The sequence below is a fragment of the Theileria parva genome, chromosome 1, assembly GCF_000165365.1.
Source record: "Theileria parva strain Muguga chromosome 1, complete sequence, whole genome shotgun sequence".
Taxonomy (NCBI): Eukaryota; Apicomplexa; class Aconoidasida; order Piroplasmida; family Theileriidae; genus Theileria; species Theileria parva.
The window spans coordinates 1,044,847-1,061,639 of NC_007344.1; the positions used below are offsets into that span (position 1 = coordinate 1,044,847).

General features: G+C 32.7%; 9 protein-coding genes across 9 annotated transcripts; 5 read left to right on the top strand and 4 right to left on the bottom strand.

Moving 5' to 3' along the window:
- Positions 1 to 32: 32 nt before the first annotated feature.
- anon-84Ea (Riboflavin kinase family protein) lies at positions 33 to 1,602 on the bottom strand (the record flags this gene model as incomplete). The annotated part of the gene is made up of 6 exons (XM_760930.1): positions 33 to 328; positions 384 to 496; positions 560 to 637; positions 670 to 742; positions 780 to 914; positions 945 to 1,602. The coding sequence occupies 6 exons, from the start codon at positions 1,600 to 1,602 to the stop codon at positions 33 to 35; spliced, it is 1,353 nt and encodes a 450-aa protein (XP_766023.1).
- Positions 1,603 to 1,712: 110 nt separating this feature from the next.
- Positions 1,713 to 5,484, top strand: FKBP62 (Peptidyl-prolyl cis-trans isomerase FKBP62). The gene is made up of 11 exons (XM_061305008.1): positions 1,713 to 1,958; positions 2,037 to 2,094; positions 2,168 to 2,474; positions 2,564 to 2,832; positions 2,867 to 2,968; positions 3,032 to 3,166; positions 3,250 to 4,116; positions 4,261 to 4,334; positions 4,524 to 4,650; positions 4,769 to 4,873; positions 4,961 to 5,484. Exons 1-10 carry the CDS (start codon positions 1,804 to 1,806, stop codon positions 4,844 to 4,846), a joined length of 2,172 nt encoding a protein of 723 aa, XP_061161583.1. The 5' UTR covers positions 1,713 to 1,803; the 3' UTR covers positions 4,847 to 4,873; positions 4,961 to 5,484.
- A 34-nt stretch (positions 5,485 to 5,518) lies between these two features.
- Positions 5,519 to 6,523, bottom strand: rps12 (ribosomal protein S12). The gene has a single exon (XM_760932.2). The coding sequence runs from the start codon at positions 6,392 to 6,394 to the stop codon at positions 5,558 to 5,560; it is 837 nt and encodes a 278-aa protein (XP_766025.1). The 5' UTR covers positions 6,395 to 6,523; the 3' UTR covers positions 5,519 to 5,557.
- Positions 6,481 to 7,553, top strand: TpMuguga_01g00506 (emp24/gp25L/p24 family/GOLD family protein). Its single transcript, XM_760933.2, has 4 exons — positions 6,481 to 6,508; positions 6,548 to 6,786; positions 6,957 to 7,234; positions 7,290 to 7,553. Exons 2-4 carry the CDS (start codon positions 6,630 to 6,632, stop codon positions 7,536 to 7,538), a joined length of 684 nt encoding a protein of 227 aa, XP_766026.1. The 5' UTR covers positions 6,481 to 6,508; positions 6,548 to 6,629; the 3' UTR covers positions 7,539 to 7,553.
- A 103-nt stretch (positions 7,554 to 7,656) lies between these two features.
- MCM3 (DNA replication licensing factor MCM3) lies at positions 7,657 to 11,425 on the bottom strand. Its single transcript, XM_760934.2, has 4 exons — positions 10,456 to 11,425; positions 9,453 to 10,331; positions 9,023 to 9,296; positions 7,657 to 8,880 (listed from the first exon to the last, which is right to left on the bottom strand). Exons 1-4 carry the CDS (start codon positions 11,144 to 11,146, stop codon positions 7,695 to 7,697), a joined length of 3,030 nt encoding a protein of 1,009 aa, XP_766027.1. The 5' UTR covers positions 11,147 to 11,425; the 3' UTR covers positions 7,657 to 7,694.
- UBC36 (Ubiquitin-conjugating enzyme E2 35) lies at positions 11,328 to 12,112 on the top strand. The gene is made up of 2 exons (XM_760935.2): positions 11,328 to 11,515; positions 11,694 to 12,112. Exons 1-2 carry the CDS (start codon positions 11,464 to 11,466, stop codon positions 12,098 to 12,100), a joined length of 459 nt encoding a protein of 152 aa, XP_766028.1. The 5' UTR covers positions 11,328 to 11,463; the 3' UTR covers positions 12,101 to 12,112.
- Positions 12,113 to 12,205: 93 nt separating this feature from the next.
- Positions 12,206 to 14,585, bottom strand: TpMuguga_01g00509 (putative integral membrane protein). Its single transcript, XM_061305009.1, has 7 exons — positions 14,356 to 14,585; positions 13,761 to 14,262; positions 13,606 to 13,691; positions 13,164 to 13,538; positions 12,843 to 13,078; positions 12,667 to 12,757; positions 12,206 to 12,621 (listed from the first exon to the last, which is right to left on the bottom strand). The coding sequence occupies exons 1-7, from the start codon at positions 14,407 to 14,409 to the stop codon at positions 12,241 to 12,243; spliced, it is 1,725 nt and encodes a 574-aa protein (XP_061161584.1). The 5' UTR covers positions 14,410 to 14,585; the 3' UTR covers positions 12,206 to 12,240.
- On the top strand, positions 14,495 to 14,827 carry TpMuguga_01g02850 (putative integral membrane protein; the record flags this gene model as incomplete). The annotated part of the gene is made up of 2 exons (XM_061305286.1): positions 14,495 to 14,639; positions 14,672 to 14,827. The coding sequence occupies exons 1-2, from the start codon at positions 14,634 to 14,636 to the stop codon at positions 14,825 to 14,827; spliced, it is 162 nt and encodes a 53-aa protein (XP_061161965.1). The 5' UTR covers positions 14,495 to 14,633.
- A 37-nt stretch (positions 14,828 to 14,864) lies between these two features.
- TpMuguga_01g02755 (uncharacterized protein) lies at positions 14,865 to 15,928 on the top strand (the record flags this gene model as incomplete). Its single annotated transcript, XM_061305270.1, has 7 exons — positions 14,865 to 14,906; positions 14,968 to 15,042; positions 15,083 to 15,229; positions 15,259 to 15,481; positions 15,538 to 15,685; positions 15,718 to 15,821; positions 15,852 to 15,928. The coding sequence occupies 5 exons, from the start codon at positions 14,865 to 14,867 to the stop codon at positions 15,609 to 15,611; spliced, it is 561 nt and encodes a 186-aa protein (XP_061161966.1). The 3' UTR covers positions 15,612 to 15,685; positions 15,718 to 15,821; positions 15,852 to 15,928.
- Between the last annotated feature and the right edge of the window lie 865 nt (positions 15,929 to 16,793).

The window sequence follows — 16,793 nt, forward strand, 5'->3', positions numbered from 1 at the left end:
ATACTATATATACATTGGATGTAGTACGGATATTATACATTATTGATGGAGGTTAAAATGAGTTTATTTAAGTGTAAGTCAGATTGGATTGCTTGAACTAGGTCTTCAAGTGAGTTGTATTTTGAATCAGTTCTTAAGTAGCCGTAAATATCCAAGTGTACTTTTAATCCCAAAAGAGAGTCATTAAATTTATGATAAAAGTAAGGTTCTACAGAGTAGTTTTCTCCGTAGAAATGAGGGTTAAATCCTATAGATACTATTGAATTTACACATGTATCTTCTGATACTTCTTTACTGCCATATATATATCCATATGCAATGTATACCCCTATTTAATCATTGTACTGGTGAGAGAATTGATGAGATAAGTATGATATTAGTACCTGTAATGAGATGTGGAAATGAATTGCATTTAAGATTAGCGGTTGAGATGCCAAGTAATGGTAGACCACGTCCCGAACCTTTAAACACTTCACCAACTATTTTAACTCTATTTCTACACATATTGTTGAAATTTGAAAATATAAGTAAGCATATGAATATAACTGAGTAGTAATACTTTAAAAGTAAGAAACAGCCTAAAGTTCCAGATAAGGTATTAACATCCAAAGCGCTCTCCAAATCCACTTTTAACGGTCTAAACTATGAATAAAAAGATACAAACATTACCTTTCTGAAGAGCCCTTTTTTACATGAGTTTTATTTACATCTAAATTTTCCCCTAGAATTCCCAACAAATACCCTAATTCACAGGTGTAACAAGGTAAAATAGAAAATACGTGTTGTATTATCGACAAAATGTTTATTGTTAGAAACTATTTTAATGGAGCCATACAATAGACTATCGGGATTAATCTTAATATCTTCGAATGTATTAATTATGGAAATTGAGTTTAAATGATCCTGAGTCATACCTAAATTATGATTAAAATGTGTAAAATTACCGTGAATAGTAAAATAGTTTAGTGTGGATTCAGGAAAGGAAGTGATTAGTATAATGCTATAATTATTAAAATCTTTTAAACCAATTGAACTAACATAATAATCACTAAAATAAGTTAAATTGGCCAAATTTTTGCCAACATTTAGAAGAGAACTTGGTGGGAAAGTGTGTAAACCAAGTAACAGGAATTGGTACAATAATTGATTTAAATTTTCTAAAGTTGTATTATCATTAGTTCTAAGTTCATTTATAGAGATTTTGCCATCTTTGGCATTTAAATAATATAAAGTTGACCCATTAAATACTTTACAAAATGAGTTTAATTTTGGGTTCAATTTACTACTTTCAGATGATAAAACTGAGTTTAAAGCTGACAAAGATTCTTCGATTAAATTAAAATTTATTAAATCTGCCTTTAATAGTTTATTTATACAGTTTTTTATACAAGTTTGTTCTAAATTATCGGATAAATCTGAGTTTTTATTTACTGAATCAGAGCTAATATCATAATTCCAAGGAGAAATTAATGTGTTATCAATAGCATTGGTGATTGTGCCCAAAAAATTGACAAAAACAGATTTATAATCAAAGTTAAGATTATCAAAGTCAACAATCAAATAAGAGGAATCATTTTGCGATTCATTATTAGATTCTAACATGATCTAAATGAAAATACATTAATTTACTAAATGTGTATTAATTATATCACTATAAACTCAGTAAATTGTAATCAGGTTAAGCACTATACAAATAGTATATATAAAGTAATATATCAGTGGAATTTTGACTTTAAACAGTTAGTTTTTTGTTAAAAATTCTTTTGTTTCAATAGTTGATAAATAAAAAAAATACTTGTGAAAATGGATGTGGAAGGCTACGTGAGAGTTGGACTTGATTTCGGTGGAGATTCTTGCAGGGTTTCAGTTGTTGATAATAACAACAAGATTAATCTTCATGTTAATCGGCTTGCAAACAGACAAACTCCCTCAATTATTTCATTTGATAAAAGGCTTAGGTATGTTTTATGTACATACGTATATATGTGAAAGATATTTTATTTGTTCATTAATTATAATATTATAATGTTTTACAGGATTTATGGAGAAGAAGCTGAAGCCAGGTCATCAACTTTGTTCAGAAATACTATCCCAGTATACCCTTAATTACCTTTATTTTCCTTGATTTATCTTAGTTATTGCAAGATTAATGTTATATATTTTATAGCTACTACCATATATCGTGGGTTTGGGGAAAGAAGAATTGTTAAAATACGTGAAGGAACACCGTTATTTGTTTTTATCGGACGTTGATGAGGCCACGGGATCGTTTAAAGTAACTTTTGACGATTCTCCTCTACTCGTTCACCCCTTTGAAGCCTACGCTTTCTTTGTAAATAAACTTCTACATACTGTTAGAACTCAATTCAACTGTACAAATGACAGTAATGAGAAGATTATGCTATCAATTGCAGTGCCAACTTACCTTACAGAACAGTTTAAGAAATCTGTACAATATTCTCTTTCATTACTGAGTACGATTTTTATTCATTTGTATATAGATAATGTAGCACTACATACAGTTAATAATGTTATATATATTATCAATGTAATAATTTATTAGAACTGAAGGAAGTGAAATTATTCAAAGAATCGGAATGTATATTGAAGAGATGGTCGGATTCTCAATTGCCAGACGCATATAATGAGTTTGTAAACTTAAAAGGCACTCAGAACGGTGAAACTGGAGTGAATCAACGGATGAGAGTTGTGTTTTTGGATGTTGGATTTGTTCATACAACTTTTTTTGTGGCTGAAATCGCCTCAGAAGAATCAACGTTGACAGCCAAAATTATCTCAGAATCGTCAACAGACACTATAGGAACATATCAAGTAATTTTTTACATTTTCATAAATTAAAATTTAGGTTTTTGAGGTTTTATGTGATTACATTAAACAGCAAATTGAAAAGAATTATAATACTAAACTTGAAATTCCGTCAAGACAGTCATATTATCTATACAAATCAGTATGATTTATCTAGATAAATATAGCTAATTGTATTATTTATATAGTATATATAATATTGTAGTGTGTAAAATGTGTAAAAGAATTGAGTGTGTTAAATGACGTAAAACTAGATGTTGAAAGAGTATTACCAAATGATGACGATTTCTCCACTATTGTCGCCAGACAACAATTACACTTACTCACACAGCCCATTCAAGTATTTTTTACATAACTATACACTATAACATAATATCAACTATAAAATACTATTTAATATATAATATATTATTGAATGATTAGAATGGATTAAATAATTTGATGAAGGAAGTAATGAGTAAAGTGGATGAAGGGGTGGGATATTATTCATTTGAAATGTTAGGCGGGGGTTCAAGAATGCCTTTTATTAAGGACCTTGCAACGGAATATTCAGGCTTATTGAACTGCGTCAGAGGTGTTAGAACATCACTTGATACTACCTCAGCAGTGTCGTACGGGGCTACAAGTCTTTTGGTTAATTCCATGGGACAAACAACACAGACTGAGACCACTTACCCAGATCCAGCTCATTATAATGAAATGCTAGAACGTGAGAAATATGTAAGAAATGTGGAACAGGAAGAAATGAATAAGATGATGATATTAAATGAGATTGATAATTACGTGATAAAGACAAGAAATGACTTGACAGGTACTTATAAGCACACAGTTGATCCAGAAACTATGGAGAAAATTGGTGCACTTTTAGATGGTCTACAGTCATTCAGTACCCAGTCAATAAGTGACAAAAGCGTCACTTCAGAATCGTGTACTAATTCATTATCAAGTGTACAAGAAAAAGTTAAAGAATTGGCACCAGATTACCTACTAAAACTTGAAAAAGATGCTGAACAGAGGTTAAAGGATCAGAAACTGAGTGAGAGTTTGCCAATAAATCATGTACAAAAGGAAGTTGATATGGATGTTGTGTTGCCAAATGGGACCTGTATAAAAAGAGCACAAAAGAATAAGGATGAAGGAAATGAGTTAATAGGGGCAGGGAACGTAGAACTTGCAATTCAACACTACATCAAGGTTATTCAGTACTGTGCCAAAGTAACTAACCCAAATCAAGATGAAAAAACTGTCATCAATCAACTCAGATTAGCAACAAACTTAAATCTAGCCATGGTAAATTTATAACATTTGTTATCATACCCTTAATTCACTAGTTATACACTATTAATATATAGTCATACTAGTGTTGGAGTTGATAGTACTACTAATATTGGTGTATAGTAGTAATAACAGTATATAACAATTATATTGGTTTAGTGTTACTTGAGAATGGATGTACCAGCGAGTTATAATAAAGCAGTGTCATGTTGTACTTCAGCTCTTGATATAAGGTATTGTCTCAGTACTTAGTTATATATACTGCTGGCTATTTGGATGTGTAAGGTGGTCCCCACTGTGTTACTAAATTTTTTATAAAATTTCTAAATTTATTGTTATTTTTAATAGAAGAATCTTTTACAAAAATAAATAATTATTTTATTTCTTTCTTAAAATTTTAGTGGTGTTCTAATATTTTTTAGCCCAAAGAACACCAAGGCGTTGTTCAGAAGAGCAGTGGCCTATGAAAAGTTAAATGATTTTGAAAATTCCCTAAAAGACGCCAATCAAGGATTACAACTGGACGCTAATAATCAAGATTTCAAAATTGTATCCATCTAACTATTTTATTCATTGAAATGATTAAGTTGTTATATTATCACTAAATAGTTAGATCATTTTATTATTACCAAATTATTAAATTACTGGTTGTGTTAAAATTGTTTAGATATGTGATCGAGTGGAGAAGAAGATAAAGTTGGAGCTACAAAAGCAGAAGAAAATGTTCTCTAAAATGTTTGGTTAAATGGATAATTACAATAAACTACTCAAGGTAATTTTTACACTACTGTACTAGTACTACAGTTAAGTATTTATAACTAATATTACTAAATAACAACACCATTATTGTGTATCTTAGAGGGATGTAAAGTATATGAAAAGAGTTGACCGTTTGGCTAGAAGAGTGAAACATGTTTTATTCTTTACACATCCGGCTTCTTTAAACTCAAGTGTCAGTGATTTTACAAAGTCAACGTCACTGGATACCAGATACAACTCCAACTCGTCCTACTCATTAAGTTATAGTGATTCAAACACCATTGGAGACAATTATGGTTACGGAGATAATGATAGTATATCATATGATAATAATATGGTGTACAATAATAGTATAGTAAACAATAGTGTTGATAATAGTGTGGAATCAGATGAGTATGAAACGATAGAGTATAATGATATGAATGTGCCCATGATAATAAAGTCAACAACAGAATGTAAGCAGGAGTTGATATCCAAGATAAACTTTTCATACGCAAGCCCAGAACAAGTTAAAACAGTATACGGTTTATCTCCTATTGATTACAGAATCAACGCACTAAAACTAGCTCTTGACCAATTAAACAACTTACCAGTTCATGACATTTAATCTCATAATACTATAAATTTATGATAATAGTGTGTAGTATTAAATATGTAGTATAGTAATAGTATATTAGTGTACATTCTGTATTGAGTGTTATGATTGTGATTTATGTATAATGGATCTCCATCGAGTGTTAAAGGTGAAAATATCAAAGGGAATGTTTTGATCAGGACCAATTTTACCCTCAAAGGGAGTTCCATCAGGATTAACCCAGTCACTGGCCCTAATTTCATTGAATATTTCACGGTCAAGTTGAGTGGTGATTGGGACTTCCTGTTTCCTAATCGCTCTTTTATTCTTAATTTCCTCGGTCATTTTAATGCCGTATTTAGACCTTGAAGAAGCCCGGTTCTTGACAGGTAGAAGGTCATATTTACCTCTAACAACAGTGTAATGACAGCCACTGACGTCCTGACATCTACCGCCACGAACTAAAACAACAGAATGAGTGTGAAGATTGTGGCCTTGACCAGGAATGTGGCAAGTTACTGTTCTTCCAGTGGTAAGTCTAACTCTAGCCACCTTCCTTAAACCAGAATTTGGTTTCCTAGGAGTTACAAGCCTAACGGTTACTACAATGCCCTTCTTCTGAGGAGCTCCTTCAAGCCAACATGACCTCCGCTTCTTAGGCTTGTAACGAGGAACCATCTTAGGCCTACGCCTGTAAAATAAACGACCTGATATATTCCTGGTAGAGAACGTTCGTACGCTATTAATATTAGGAGAATTTACTAATTTATTGAAATTTGAATTAAAAGTTAAAATATATTTAAAATCAGTAGATAAACCATTAGAATGTGTAGGAATTGAAATAAAACGTCTAAAAACTGAGGAATTGAAAGAATTAGTGAATGACCTTCTAGAAGAAAAGGTAGAAATGATAAAATTTTCTGCGATATTTTTAAATCTAAAAGGGGAAATAATTGTCATTTCACATTATTTTCAGGTGAAAGTGATTTGAGAATCAGGAATTTACACATTTGAGAAATTTTATGACTAACAAAGAAATGTTATAGATTTAACAATAATTAAAGTTAAAAATTGGTTAGTTTAATAATATAATAAATTTGTTTTAAAATCAAGAAAGCTCTTGATAATGGGGAGTATCAGAGAAATCATTAATTAACAGATGAATTAATTTGTAATATTATGGAAGGCAAATGAAATGGATATAATTTCTCTGTTTGTAATATTTAATTTATTTTTTAAATCGTCTCTTTCCTTATATTTTCTGGTTCCTCAAAATGGCGAACGCTGTTTTTTCGAAAATGTGCCTGAAAAGGCTCTTTTATCAGTCTCGTATGATCTCATCTCAGAAGAAGGTTATAATCATTTACTTTACATATTTTTTGATTAAATCCTTTAAACTATTTTAACTATTCATATTATTATATATCTAATATTATTAACTATTGTATACAGTTAAATACCGTTATATAAATTACATATCCATTATGCTTACCTTTGTATAATATTATATAATTTGATGTAGGTAAAGACTGTGTTTTATCTATATCAGATAATGAAAGGCGAGTTTTAAAGAATATGAAACTAGACCAGGACCAAGCCCATAGTATGTTGTATTCATGTTTATTACATTGTTTAGAACGTCTGTCTTTTGTTTCGCCATCAACTGGTAATTATAATATCTGTGTTCATTGTCCTGGACGACTTTGGTACATGAGTCAAATGTGTAAAATCTCGCTGAATTTTGAAATCGCAGACGTCAGCTCAGGCGGAGATTCATCACAATACGATGTAAATTATGAAGTTTGCTCTTAATTATAATAGTTATTTTTTATGGAAAATCCTAATTTTTGTTTAGACAACTGCTAAGAAACAGCAAGTGGAGAGTTTAACGAGTCACTTACACCACTTCATCGCATCCGCAAACGTGATTCAGGAGTACCAAATTTCCGAGAACCGCAACTCCACTAAACTTTATGACCACTACAAGTCAATGAATAACTGGATTCTAGTCTTCTATTTGCTTGAAATTCTTGTTGTTGTCCTCACTTCCGCTTTCTCTGTATATCATATCACTAGATTTTTCAAAACTCAGTGTTTCATTTAATATGCTCTTGTTATACTTGATATGTTATATCTATGTATGGTAGTGTATGTACAAAGGGGTAAATGTACATAATGAGTATAATCTGTATACATACAATATGTACGTATTGTACGGTATACATGCGTGCATGAAATTATAAATAGATAATTGTTGAAATTAGCAAGTATAAACCTTTTCATCGTCTTGTGCATAAACAATTGGAGCGTTATCTGAGTTTGACAAGTTAACCAACAGGCTCTTAAACTTAGCCAGGGATAGGTCCTTTTCGTAGGATTTGTAGGCTGCAAATAAGTCATTCAACGCAACACCATCACCATAATCCAACTTTTGCAAGTTGTCCATTAAATTCTTGTTAAACTCCAGTGAAAGTTGTTCATCCGTGGTTTCTGAACTTTCAGCAGTTTTGTCAGCCTTTTTATCAGTTGTGGTGGTAGTAGTTTGTTTGGAACGTTTAAGTCTTTTGTTGCCCTTAGAAGTGCTGCCTCTTCTACTGGTTCTAGAATTCTCACGCTCCTCGTCAGATGAGAGTAGGTCTGCATCAACGAAATCATCATCACTTTCTGAGCCACTGCTGAAATCAACGTCCTCGTCCTTCTTACTGGAATCCTTAGTTGTGTAAACATCTCCGAAAATAGTATAGTTCAAGAGCTTCACTGCGGCTTTTACATGTTCCTTGGTTATGTATCTACTCAGTTTGAGCTTTGCAAATGCTGTTGAGAGCCTCAGAATAGCTTCCAAAGTACGAGGAGAAACAAGCTGTAACAACTTCTTCTTGTTATCCTTGCATCTCTGGCGCATCTGGGAGTAACTCTTGCTGATCTCATTTCGTGCCAAAAGAGTTAGTTCAGGTCCTGGTGACCAGTTCTTTGCGTTATGCATCTCCTTGTAGTACATGTCCTTGCAGTAGTAAATGTACTTTTTAAGTGTCGAAAGGTCAAGAATCTCATGCTCAACTCCATTGTCATCTAAGTAACTCAAGTTGTTATTAAAAAGGGAGTCCATACGGTCTGAAGTGCTTGTCCGTCCAGTAGTTCTACCACTTCTCAAAACCCTTCCTGTCCTCATTCTAGCAGTATTCTTCTCTTGATTCGCCTGCAAATCAGCTTCTGCACCTACAGTGTCAGTTTTAAAATCAGACCCAGTGTTGTTCACTGTTGTTATTGTGTACTGGACTTGCAATTGAAGGTCACTTTGAATCGGTTGGATAACTGATGACTTGTTCACCCTGTTAATTGATGGTACAGGCCTCGACTTTTGTGTTATGTTCCTCAAAATCGCATCCGCTATTCTATCATCTTGCATCTCATTGTTCACATCACGCACAATAAATATCAAGTCAAATCTACACAAATATGAGATAGAATTCTAAGTAGTTACCCATAATAATGTCTGGGAGTATTCGCGTAAACTCGTGATAACAAATTTAATATGTAAAGTATGTAAAACTATCTTAGAAAATAGTGGAAATAACTGAAATGACGTACCTAGATAGTAGTGAGTATTCAAAATTTAATTGTTCATTAATTTGCATATCTTCAGACCAGCAGCCGTAGAGAGGATTAGCGGCTGCCAGTACTGTGCATCTTGCGTTTAGGGTGGTGTGGATTCCTGCCTTTGCCACTGAAACCGTCTGTTGTTCCATGACTTCGTGAATTGCTACTCTGTCTGCGTAGTTCATCTTGTCAAACTCGTCAATCAAGACTATCTTTCTGTCCCCCATAACCATGGCTCCTCCCTCAACTTTACGTTCTCCGGTTTCTAATAAAATTGTTACTCAGTGATTTATAGGTTAACTGTATACTAAACTACATAGTTAATGCTATGGTTAGCTGTAAAACTACGTAAAGTTTGTAAATCTAAGTAATCAGGAGGAATATAACTAATCTAGTAGTGGGAAGCTCCGCAAAACAGTACCTTCATCCTGTACAATTGCAGCAGTTAAACCAACACCGGTGGAACCTCGGCCAGTGGTAGAAATTGTATTGGGAAGTAGTGCCATTACAAACCTAAGGAGTTGAGATTTCCCACAACCTGGGTCGCCAACCAGTAACACGTGAATATCACCTCTTAAGTTTTCCCTAGTCTCTCCACTGGTGAATAGATTTTCGTTAGGGTTTTCAGAATCTAATTCCTTAGAGTTGTAGGACGTTTGTTGAGAATCATTCATTGGATTCAAATGACCGCCAACAAGCATTAGCAAAATCCCCTTCTTTACAAGTGAAAGACCACAAAGTGAAGGAGCCACACTGTTGGTAAGAACAGTTATTGTGTCATTTCTTCCTGCCAAATACTTGAATTTAGCCCTGTCATCATCTGTGATAACAGTAGTGTTAGAAAAGCTATACTGGTCCTTAATTAGAAGATGATTTGCCACCAGAAACGGCTTTCCTATACTACTTCCAATTGTGCTTGAGTTAAGTGTATTAGGTGTTAGCATCCTGTAAACTCCCCAAATGCGAACTCTATCACCACACTTCACCTTGTTGCACAAGTCGTCTTGAACTATCACTGAGACGTATCTGGGCATTTGACCCAAAGATGAGTCTTCTGGTGTTTCCTGAAGTACAAACGTCTGATAGTTCTTAAAGTTACTGAGGCCTACCTCCTGTCTAAACACCACTTTTCCCTGGGGATCAACTGGAGGTGGCATTGTGGTGTCCACTTTAGTCTTGTTCAAGTCAGTCAAGTCGTAGTGGTTCCTTATGTAAACCATCTTTTCTCTCTCGTTGTATACGTCCAACAAATCCTCGCCAACATACACACTCGTACTCAACTTAGGATACACTCCAGAACCTACAATAAATTATTTATTGGTATATAATGTGTATGTAAATTTTTTGATAACAACCTATTCTATCTGTGTAACACTAGTTCATGCATGTTTATGGTATATAACTAGGTAGAAAGTGGGTGTTACATTTGTTAATAACTCCTTCAACCGCAACAAGTGTGTTGATCATAGTTGATGATAAACCTCTTGGGGTAACATGGTGTCTTCCAAGCCAGCCGCAGATTCCTAGTTTTGGTGAGGGGAGTGGTACCTTAGTGGCTTGGTTCTTCCAAATCTCGCCAATTGCATCTTCAAAAGCCTGGAATGAAACGTATGGTGACTTTATTAATAGTTTTGTGAGTGAATTTGCGTTGTCTGCCCTGAGGTACAAGAGGCTTAAATTGACAATGATTCGTAGGTGCATTGGCATTTGGAGGTTAGTTGTGGCGGCTGATTTCTCATACTCCTTAAAGGCCTCTTCATAAAGTTGTACAGTTTTGGAGTAAATTTGTTTATTTTCGGATGCAAACGTTAAAAAACGATCAACCAAGGACTTGTAATTTTGCTGTGCAATGATGACACTCTTACGGGCGTCTTCATATTCAGCCAAAACGTCCTGGTTTAGCCTATCCAAAAGTTTCTTTTTTCGTTCCACGGAGTCGTCGTTCTGAGATGAAGGGTGCAGATTCACAGTGCCGGAGGAAACGCGGTCGTAAAAGTCGAGCAATTTCGAAGTTTCGTCTTCCGACGAGGTCATAATCTGGAACTGATTAAGGTACGAGTTCTGTGTGCTCGACAACAGATTTGCCGAGGATTCCGTACCCGAGATCTGACTCATTTTCTACACACCTTCTCAATACTAGTTATACTACTCGCCGGTATTTGAACTCTTTAAATTAATATTGTACCAAATTGTGCCTAAGGTGATTTGGAAAAAAAATCAAAAAAATCCAGACATAAATCTACCCGCTAAAACACACATTGGTCCGGCCGGGCGTCGGATTAAAATGACTGAAAATTTTAAGTTCAAACAACTACTTTGTCCTGATAGCGAAAAAGGAATAATATAAGCGAATTCTTTGTGTATGGGAATTCGGAGTTCATATGGGGAGCAGATTTTCCTAATTTCTCTCTTCCTATCTTAATTTTTTTCTCATGGCTTCTAAGCGAATTCTCAAAGAGACTGAGAGTCTCGCTACTGATTCTCGTACGTTTTTTATTTCTACATTTTATTTTTTTTCCAATTATATATAATATACCTTAATATAATTCGTATATCATACTATAATCCATATTTTATAGTATAATAATATAATAATAATATATTTTAATATATACAGTATAAAAATTCATTAATTATATAATAAAATAATACTATTATGTAGCACCTGGAATAAAGGCCGAGTTATTTGTTGGAAATGATCGGCATTTTAAAATACATATGCAAGGACCGGATTCCACGCCTTATGAGGGTGGAGTTTATATTCTAGAGTTGTTTTTGCCTGAGCATTACCCTATGGACCCGCCAAAAGTGCGTTTCCTAACCAGTATTTACCATCCTAACATTGATAAAATCGGTCGTATTTGCCTCGACATTCTAAAGGACAAGTGGAGTCCTGCTTTACAAATCAGGACTGTTTTACTTAGTATTCAGGCACTTTTATCGGCCCCTGAACCTGATGATCCGCTCGATGCGTCTGTTGCTAATCATTTCAAAACTGACCGTGTGGGAGCAGAAAAGGTTGCTCGTGAATGGAATCAAACCTTTGCTGTCTGCAATAAATTAGATTAATATACTTTTCGCATTATATACTATATTATAGTGATTCTATACTATCAACCATATACATTACTATACATATACACAAATAGTATAGTAAATTAGTATATAAATATAAGTATGTGGAGTATATTAAAACCATAAGTGAGTGATTATTTAGTTTTAAATTTGAAATTCTTTTCATTAAATAGTTGCTGGAACATGTCAGCGATGTCGTTGATGGCCACTTTGGGAGACCCTCTGACGAGGCTCCAGATGGTCAGGATGTATACAGTTACAGCTAGTACGATTAGGAGATCAAATGCTGGGTGCTTTGCTACGAAGACATTGCAATTGTTGGGCACAGAAGAGTAGAACTTGTGTTCGTGGATGTGAGTTCTAAAGTTCTGTACCTGAATCTTGCCCAAGTTTGACTCCAAATGTGAAACTACTTCCTTCACAGAATCCAACAATAACAAATTCGTCGTTAAAACGTTTCTAGGCTCACTCAATACTTCATCCCACTTCTTTACATTGCTTTTTATTTCCTCCATCTGAACAGTTGTTAACATTGATAATCTAGAGTAAATAACTGATACGTCAAATTTTAATTGATCATCTGATTTTAGTAGGCTCAAAAAGACTTGAGCGAAATCAACAGTTCTTTGTGTTAATAAATTATAATCAAGCCTAAACAATGGATTATAGGTGGTTATATTGGATAAAAATTTATAATTGTAACTAAGTAAACCCTGTATAGAGCAGAGGAACGAACTTGAAATTAAGAGAATAACATCTTGTATATAGTGGTGTGGCTTCACTGGTAGTGGTAACTGTAAATGACTTAAAGGTGTCAAGTTCGTTTGGTAGATTTAATTCAACATTTGATAAATTGTTAAATCTACTCTGATGATTATTTACGTCTTTTTCTTTATTTTCTTCATCAACGGTTTCATCTTTTTTCAAAGGATTTTCCTGTTTCACAACATTCTCAAACGATGGATCAAATTCCTATAATCATATTAGACACAAAGGTTTGTTAATGAGTGGCCAGAATGAAGTAATAACTAAGTAACTAAGATATTAATAGTAATACCCTGAGAAAAGGTTCTAAGTTAGTGAAGAAATCATTGAGGGTATAAAAGTATAATTTATCTCCAGACAAGTCCTGGAAATTAACTGCAAATTCGATATCATCTTTTTTATAGTTGTGTAAAAAATGTCTCAGACCAGAGTAATTTATCACGGATCCTGAGTAAAATAGAAACATTAGGTCGTAAAACTCGCTCTTAACGTCCTTCAAGAGTCTGGAAAGCTCAAGGGTTAAAATCAAACTACTGTTGTTTTGGGTAGTACTTGAATATGTTTGCAAAACGCTGAATGTATCAATGTTAACAGTAACCAATATCTTTTTTCTCTTCGTATCAGAATTATCATTATCACTATCACTTTTCTCAGTATTTAATTCTCCCTAATAAAATATGATATAGCTTGGTTTGGTAATAAATATTTTACTAATTATGTGGTTAAAAACATACGTAGAGGTTTAGAGTTAAGAAATTTGATACTAAGTTTGACTCAAAGCCTTTTGCGTTAACACGTACATCATCTCCCAATAATTTTTCTAAATAACATTTATCTCCTGATATAGAAATGGAATGTATAGTTATATTTGTAATTTGGTAAAAAATACTTGAAGATTTGGTTAAATTGAAGACGTTTTCAACACTTTCATTATATTCAGTCACTGATAAAGAACATTTAGGTTTAGATTTATATAAAAACTGCTCGAATTTTAAAAGAGTTTCCTGGTGTAATTGGTTGGAATCACTGCATTTTGGTAAGTTTGAGTTAGAGAAATCTGTGGCAAAGGCCTCGTCGCATTTCTTATTTTTTCCAGATAAAACGGTATCCTTAGGAGGAAGTGTAAGAAGAAGAACGTTATTGGTCTTGAGAACATTCTTGAAAAAAAGCCAATAAAAACGCTTTGTTAAAAGATCCTCCAGACGAAGCAAGTAAACAGTCCTGCCTCTGGAAATCATACTAGATAGAAATTTGTCCGATGAATCGGTAAGTCCGAAATTCCCAGGTAAAAGGTAGCGTAACTTGCCGTCAACTGCCAGGTGAGGAAGGCCATAGTCATTACCTCCAACATGATATTGTACAAAGTTATGAGCCAAAAACTCATGAGAACACTACATAATAATTATTACCATATTTAATATAGTAAATAATATATATTTATATCTAGTAATTTGTAAAATTAACAGTAAATAACGTGATCTCACATTTGATAAGCGTATAAACGTATAAAGAACCAATAAAAACTTAAAGAATCCCATTTTAAATTAAAAATAAAAAAAGTGGATAATTAAACCACAAAATTATACTGGTATTACAACACTATATTAAACGATGTGTTGTTATATCACAACATACTCATAATTTTGTTAATTCCAGATATTTCTCATCATTAAATTATAAATAATTTATTCTCTGTGAAATAATATAGATGAAAATAATTGTGTAGGAATTTCTCTCTAGTCAGGTTCGAGAATTTTCGTTGATGGAGGTTGGTCTAATTACTTGTTAATTTGTTAATAGGGTAGTAAAGCGTTACCGAGAATTAATGTTTACAAGAAATTGCCCGGTTTGTGTGCGTTTATGATGTTATTCGGCTCGCTTGTTGAAATTAGTCTCATTAATGGTGGACTCTACTCAGATTCTGACAGAAAAGACCCTAAAAATAAATCAAATTAATTTTATAACATTTTCTTTATAATTTACTTAATTTACAATGAAATCTGAAGTTAAAAATTGGAGCACAAACTGCTTAGAAGTTTGATTCTTATTAATTCCTTAAATTATTGTTAATTACTACAATGATAATGTGTTTATAGTTAGTTTTGGTGCGATTGGATTCATTAGATGAGAGATTTGCAGAAGTGTTAAAATGTGTAGAAGAACGCCAAAAGGTATTTTATAACAATTTTTTGGATTAATATAAATTTGTAGGAATTACAAGATAAAATGTTGATGATTGAGAGATATTTGGATGAAATAAACTTGATTTTGGATAAGAAAAAACAATGTATTGTGATTTGTAACTTGAATGAAAAGGTAAATTTGATGGTCAAAAACTATTCAAACAACTCTAAAAACGTAAGTTTTAAGACAAATTGATACCATAGATCTTGGAGGAGTTTAAAAAACGTTTAAACGAAGGAGTTAAAACGTTGTTTGAGTCATCCAATTTGTACTCAGAAGTTGATAAGTTTAAGGGCGATATAGAATTTTTAAATGAAAAGAAAGATACACTTTCCGAGTTAATTTGCCTTAACAATTTACACATCGAGAACTTAAACACAAATTATCAAAATTCAGTAAAAAATATTGTCAAAGCAATACAAATCGGTATATTCTTAGGCACACAATATATCTGTATATACTACATTAATATGTTAATATAGAAACGAACAAATTAAGTCAAGCCTTCAGAATATATCAACAAGTTTTTTCTTTACACAATTATATATTATATTGATAATTTTTGATAATGTATCAGATAAAACAAATATCCAAAGATGAGTTCACAGAGTATATAATATATATTCCTATGTACAATATAATAATGATATAAATGAAATTAGAAGATTGAGGAATGCAAAGGATGAAATAAGTGAATCATTAAACAGAATGAAGACTGAAAGAGAAAAGGAAGAAGATTCAGTCTTGAATCAACTTGAAATTGCAAGTAATTCCCAACTTCATCATTCATCTTCAGTGGAAAAGTTTGATAACGTTAGACTTTAACTGCTTTGTAGTATATGTAAAAACTAATATGTTACAAAATACACTTGGAAAACAAGTATTAAATATAAGAGCTAGAAAAAAAGCCAGTGAACTGCATTAGGTCCAGTGTTCTTGGAAGCTTGATAAGAATAGTATTTCCTAACCAGAAGAGATAATGACTGGAAGAAGTAATAGATGAACTTCCCGCTTGCCCAAACGACAGCGTAAACTACAGAGCCCAAAGCGAAAATCAAATACTTTCTCATTTCAAATTTTATTATCAACACATTTTAAGAAGCATAGGAAAACTTTGTCCAGGGCCAGATGTGTGGAGAAATTTTTAAAAAACTACGTTCAGAAAGTGGTATAAAGGAGGATTGAGGTAAATTTATGGAAATAAACAGTGGTTAAAAGACAAATTGTAAATATTAAACGATTGTGTGGTGCTGCGAGAAGTATAGTGTCACTTTACAAGTGGAATTTCCTCTCAAATTATTAACAAATCTCATTTTAGACATTTTTTGAAATTTTACTAAGATTTTGTGCCTCTAAATATTTTTAAACAACTTAGACATTATCTTCGTCTTAATGTGTAACCTAACTGTCGATAAATGAATTTGTTTTAATTCATCTTGATTCATTGATTGTTTAATTCTTAAATTTTAGGAAATTTTAGACGTTTCTATATTTTTACATAATTTTCATACTAATCGCCAAATCGGATCATTTTTTATCCGTATGTGTTGGAATGGATTCCTGATATTTGAATAATTGGAAATAAATTTAATTTCAAATCCAAACTCAAACTTGATTTTTTTGTCTTGTTTTTACTTGAAATTGTTCTTTAAACTCACAAATATTTAAGTAATTTTTGTAAATTTGCCCATTATATGTATTTTCAATAATTTTTCAAAACCGACAATTTTCATTGATT